Here is a 5,041-nt window from a genome sequence, read left to right on the forward strand (position 1 = left end):
CTCTGCCTCCCGAGTGCTGGGATTAAAGGCGTGCGCCACCATCGCCCGGCTTGTTTTGTTTTTTTTAAATCTATGTTCCCAGTAGGGTATGATAGCCTATGACTTTGAGCTTAGCACTCAGGAGGTAGAAGCAAGTAGATCCTTGAGTTTGAGTCTAGCTCAGTCTACAGAATTCCAGAACATCCAGGAATACAAAGAAAAAAACCTTGTCTTGAAAAACTCAAAAAAGAACGAGAACAGCAACAGGAAGTCTGGAGTGTCTGCGATCATAGCACCCTAAAGGCATCCAATCTCATCAGAAAAACTAGAGGGTTGCCAGTTTTATGTAAAGCATCATCTGGGCTGGAGAGATGGCTCAGAGGTTAGGAGCACTGCCTGTTCTTCCGAAGGTCCTGAGTTCAATTCCTAGCAACCACATGGTGGCTCACAACCATCTGTAATGAGGTCTGGTGCCCTCTTCTGGCCTGTAGGCAGAATGCTGTACAGAATAAATCTTAAAAAAAAGTGGTTAATGCTTTAAAGCATCATCTGTGATCCAACTCCAAAATAATAAAAGTTAACTTTTGAATTATATCATTTTCATATTGGATACTTACCTACTCTTGTTAAAGTTGTTTCATCGAGTAAATTTAAAAATAATTTGATGGTATAAAATGTGTGCAGTAAAAGTGTATTTGGTAAATTGACTACAATTATTATTTTCTAGAATGATCTTTGCTGAGTGTTCCCCTAACACTTGCCCGTGTGGTGAGCAGTGCTGTAACCAGAGGATACAGAGGCATGAGTGGGTGCAATGTCTGGAACGATTTCGAGCTGAAGAAAAAGGTTGGGGAATTAGAACGAAAGAACCCCTGAAAGCTGGCCAGTTCATCATAGAATACCTAGGGGAAGTTGTCAGCGAACAAGAATTCAGGTAAATGAAATTCTGATAAAATGATGATTCTGCAAGGTGAGATTAGTGAATTAAAGAAGTGAACTTTTATGTTACTTTAATCATTAGTGATTTGGTATCAATAGTGTGGTGGGGAGAATAGCTGCCCTCCAGTTTAATCAGTGATCGGTTTTTGATTATTTCTCTCTTCTTCAGGAATAGAATGATTGAACAGTATCATAATCACAGTGACCATTACTGTTTGAACCTGGATAGCGGAATGGTGATTGACAGTTATCGCATGGGAAATGAGGCCAGATTCATCAACCATAGCTGTGACCCAAATTGTGAAATGCAGAAATGGTAAGAAAGCATAGAAAGGCGAATTGAAGTGTGCAGAACGGTAGGTATCGAGGGCACCAGAGGTTGATCTCTGCTATCATGCAGTTTACACACAGCATCTTGGGAAGTTCCATTTTACCAAGTCCTTCAGGCAGAGTAAGCTTTTGCTGTTTCTTTAGGTTATCTTAACTGTTCCTACCAGAGAAACAGAGCAGTCGTGTAATACTGATCCTAAAGTACTTACTGAATGCTTATTGTATGTTAAGTAACCACGTTGTATGTATGTCATTTTATTTAGCCAGGCTATATTTCAAACTTACTTACTCCAGTAGATTTATCATAAGAGACCAAAAAAAAAAAAAGAGGTGAAATGAGGTTCTTTGTCTTAAATGACCAAATCTAATTGAGAAGGAAAAGAATTTTATCAAAGAGGCATTGAAGGGCTGGAGAGATGGTTAACAGTGAAGAGTACATACTGTTCTTCCAGAGGACAGAATTTAATACCTAGCACTTACAGTTCTAGCTCTGCTTCTGCTGGCACCTGCCCTCGCATGCACATGCCAACACACAGACACATACATACATGGGACATGTCTGCATTCCATTCCCTCAGAAAGCCAAGGCAGGGTGACCAGTGGTTTAGAGTACCTGCCGCTCTTGCCGAGGACCTGAGTGTGGTTCCCAGCATCCACTTTGGATGCCTTACAACTCCCTATAACTCCAACTCCAGAGGGTAAGATTCCTCTCACCTCCCATGAGAGTCTGAATTTGATTGTTCCAGAACCCACATGGTGGAAGAGATCCAAGTCCCACAAGTTGTCTTCTGACCTACACACACACACACACACACACACACACACACACACACACACACACACACACACACACACTGTGGCATGCACGTGGACTCACACGCGGTTAGAACAGCTTCACCTTTTTTTTTCATGAATTTTATTAAATTAAGGTGTAATTCACATACACAAAAATACAGGTTTTAAGTGAGTAATAATTTTTACCAATATATTCATCCACAAAATCCGCACCCCTATGTAAACAAAACATAGCAAACATTTCAGGAAGTTGAGAGACTTGAGATGGAGCTCTGTGGTAGAGTCCTTGCTTAGCAAGCACAGAAGCTGGACTTCATCCCTAGCTCTGTAAAGTGAAAGACTAACACAAAAAGAAAACAAACAGAAAGAGCAAAAGGACAGTGAGGCTGCTCAGCTAGTAAAGATGATTCCTAAATTTCTACCAAGCCTGATAACCCTGACATTTGATCCGTGTTCCCGTAGATTTTCCCACATGGTAGAAGGGAAAAAAAGGCTCCCAATAATTGTCCCCTACCTCCACATGTGTGCCATGACACACAAATGCTCACACATATACACATGCCCAAATAAAAAATAAATGGTTCAAAAATAATAATAAAATGAACTGGGAACGAAAGTGAACATCTTTGTTTGACATATGGTCTTTCTCTAGACTAGGCTGTCTTAGAACATGCAGAGATTCCCCCTGCCTCTGCCTCCTCTGAGTGCTGGGATTAAAATCATATGACCTCATGCTTATCATGAATTAATGGATTCTTCTTAAATTCTTTCTTTTTTGGGGGGGGGTTTGTTTTTTTCATGACTGGGTTTTTTAGCTATTCTGAAACTTGCTCTTCAGGCTGGCCTTGAACTCAGAGATTTTTGTCTGCTTCTGTCTCCTGTGTGCTGGGATTAAAGGCATGCACCACCACTACTTGGCATAGCTTTGAGATTTTTTTTTAAATTTATTTATTGGGTTTTTGAGACAGAATCTCCTGGATTTCCTGGATCTCAGTATGTAAACCAGGCTGGCCTTGTAGTCACAGAGATATACCTTCCCAAGTGCTGGGGTTGCTGGTATACGCCACTCCACCCAGCTCTAAATACCTTTATATAGGAAGAGTCAGAGGACAGAGGAAAAACACATTTTCTCAAAAATGATATCATAACTAGAAACTCTGAATTAAGAAATTGAGTCTAGAATTAAAATCATGTACCAAAAGAAATTTGAGACCCATATCTTTACTAATAACACTTAGGTATACTTTTTGTTTATTTTGTTTTTATTTGTTTTTAGATAGGATTCCCTGTATCCCAGGCTGGCCTTGAGCTTTCCATTTAACTGATGGTGACAGTGAGGTTTTTATTAATTTCTGTGTTTGTTTATTTGTTATCATGTATGCATACTGATGGCACACAGCACGTGTGGATGTCAGGGCACTACTTTTTAGACATCAGTTCTCTCTACCGTGTGGGTCCTAGGGACTGAACTCAAGTCACCAGGATTGGTAGCAATTGTCTGTACCCACTGAGCCATCTTGCAGTCAGACCTTGCCTTGAGGTTCTGCTCCTCCTCTATGTAATTCAAGTCTAAACTGGTACAGGAGACCATTTTCGAAATGGTGGGGACTAGGGCTCTCATTATGGGTGAAATGGCTTATTGGGTAAAGGCACTTGCCATCTAGCCTGAAAGACCTTCATTCAGTCCGTAGGACCCAAATTGTGTTTCTTTTTTTTTTAAGATTTATTTATTTATTATGTATACAACATTCCTTCCATGTATGCTTACATGCCAGAAGAGGGCACCAGATCTCATAGATGGCTGTGAGCCACCAAGTGGTTCCTGGGAATTGAACTCAGGACCTCTGGAAGAGCAGTCAGTGCTCTTAACCTCTGAGCCATCTCTCCAGCCCCAGGACCCAAATTGTGATAGAAGAGTATTAACTCTCTGGAATTGTCCTCTGAGATCTTCATGTGCTGCACTCATAATAAAGTTGCACAATTCATACATGTTCAATAAACAAAAATAAAAAACCTGACAACTTTAAAGATTTTTGTCAACAACTTGAATTCCCCTTTGTAGTGAAGGCCCTAACTAAATGATGCAGTGAAAAACAGGAGGGAAAAATGGAATGGGATGCAGAGACCTGTGCACCCAGCAGTTTGCATGGGGTGCACACCTGCGATTCTTAGAAGGAGCTGTCTCAAAGAACCCATACCAACAAAATAGAAATTACCCGGAACTGAAATACTGTCCAAACAGTATAGTGCTTGCCTAGAATATCCACAGCCTTACGTTTGATCCCCAGCAACTCATAGACCACACATTGTGGCACAGCTCTATAATCCCAGCGCTCAGGAGTGGAGTAAGGGATCAGAAGGTCAAAGTTGTCCTGTACTCCAAATGATAGTGATTGTGGACGTGGAGCTTTCGGGACTGTTTTCCACTTTCAGTGTGCTAACAGCCAAGTGCAAGGTAACACTTGAACTGAAGAGGGCCCAAGTTCAGTTCCCGTCACTCACGCCTTAGAATCCAGTGTCCCATTCTGGCCTTCAGAGGCACTTGCACACACAAGGTATACACTCCTCTGTGTCCGTACACAAAAAGACAGCTGACTACAAGTATAGGTACACACATTTAATCCTAGCACTCGGGAAGCAGAGGCAAGCCGTCTTTTGAGTTTATGCTAGCCAGGGCTACATACAAGTTTAGATCTTTATAATAACTTCATTAAAGACTAGTCTCTTGGGCTGGAGAGGTGACTCAGAGGTTGAGAGCACTGGCTGCTCTTCAGAGGTCCTAAGTTCAATTCCCAGCACCCACGCAGTGGATCACTACCATCTATAATGAGATCTAGTGCCCTCTTCTGGCATGCGGGCATGCATACAGGCAGAACATTGTATACGTAATAAATAAATAAGTAAATCTTTTTTTGTTTGTTTGTTTGTTTTTTTCGAGACAGGGTTTCTCTGTGGCTTTGGAGCCTGTCCTGGAACTAGCTCTGTAGACCAGGCTGGT

The 5,041-nt window shown here is 41.5% G+C and overlaps 1 protein-coding gene across 5 annotated transcripts in view; it reads left to right on the forward strand.

The window, feature by feature from the left end:
• Positions 1-5,041, forward strand: part of Ash1l (ASH1 like histone lysine methyltransferase) — a 162,722-nt gene that overhangs the window by 101,003 nt on the left and 56,678 nt on the right. For all 5 annotated transcript variants that reach the window (XR_003378742.1, XM_005367130.3, XM_013353766.2 and 2 more), the window contains exons 11-12: positions 707-913; positions 1,088-1,234. Coding sequence is in view for 4 of the 5 variants with exons in the window: in XM_005367130.3 (XP_005367187.1) it covers positions 707-913; positions 1,088-1,234 (354 nt within the window). In the remaining variant the exon portion in view is untranslated. The remainder of the gene's footprint in view (positions 1-706; positions 914-1,087; positions 1,235-5,041) is intronic.

Source organism: Microtus ochrogaster, unplaced genomic scaffold (assembly GCF_000317375.1).
Source record: "Microtus ochrogaster isolate Prairie Vole_2 unplaced genomic scaffold, MicOch1.0 UNK16, whole genome shotgun sequence".
Classification (NCBI taxonomy): domain Eukaryota; kingdom Metazoa; phylum Chordata; class Mammalia; order Rodentia; family Cricetidae; genus Microtus; species Microtus ochrogaster.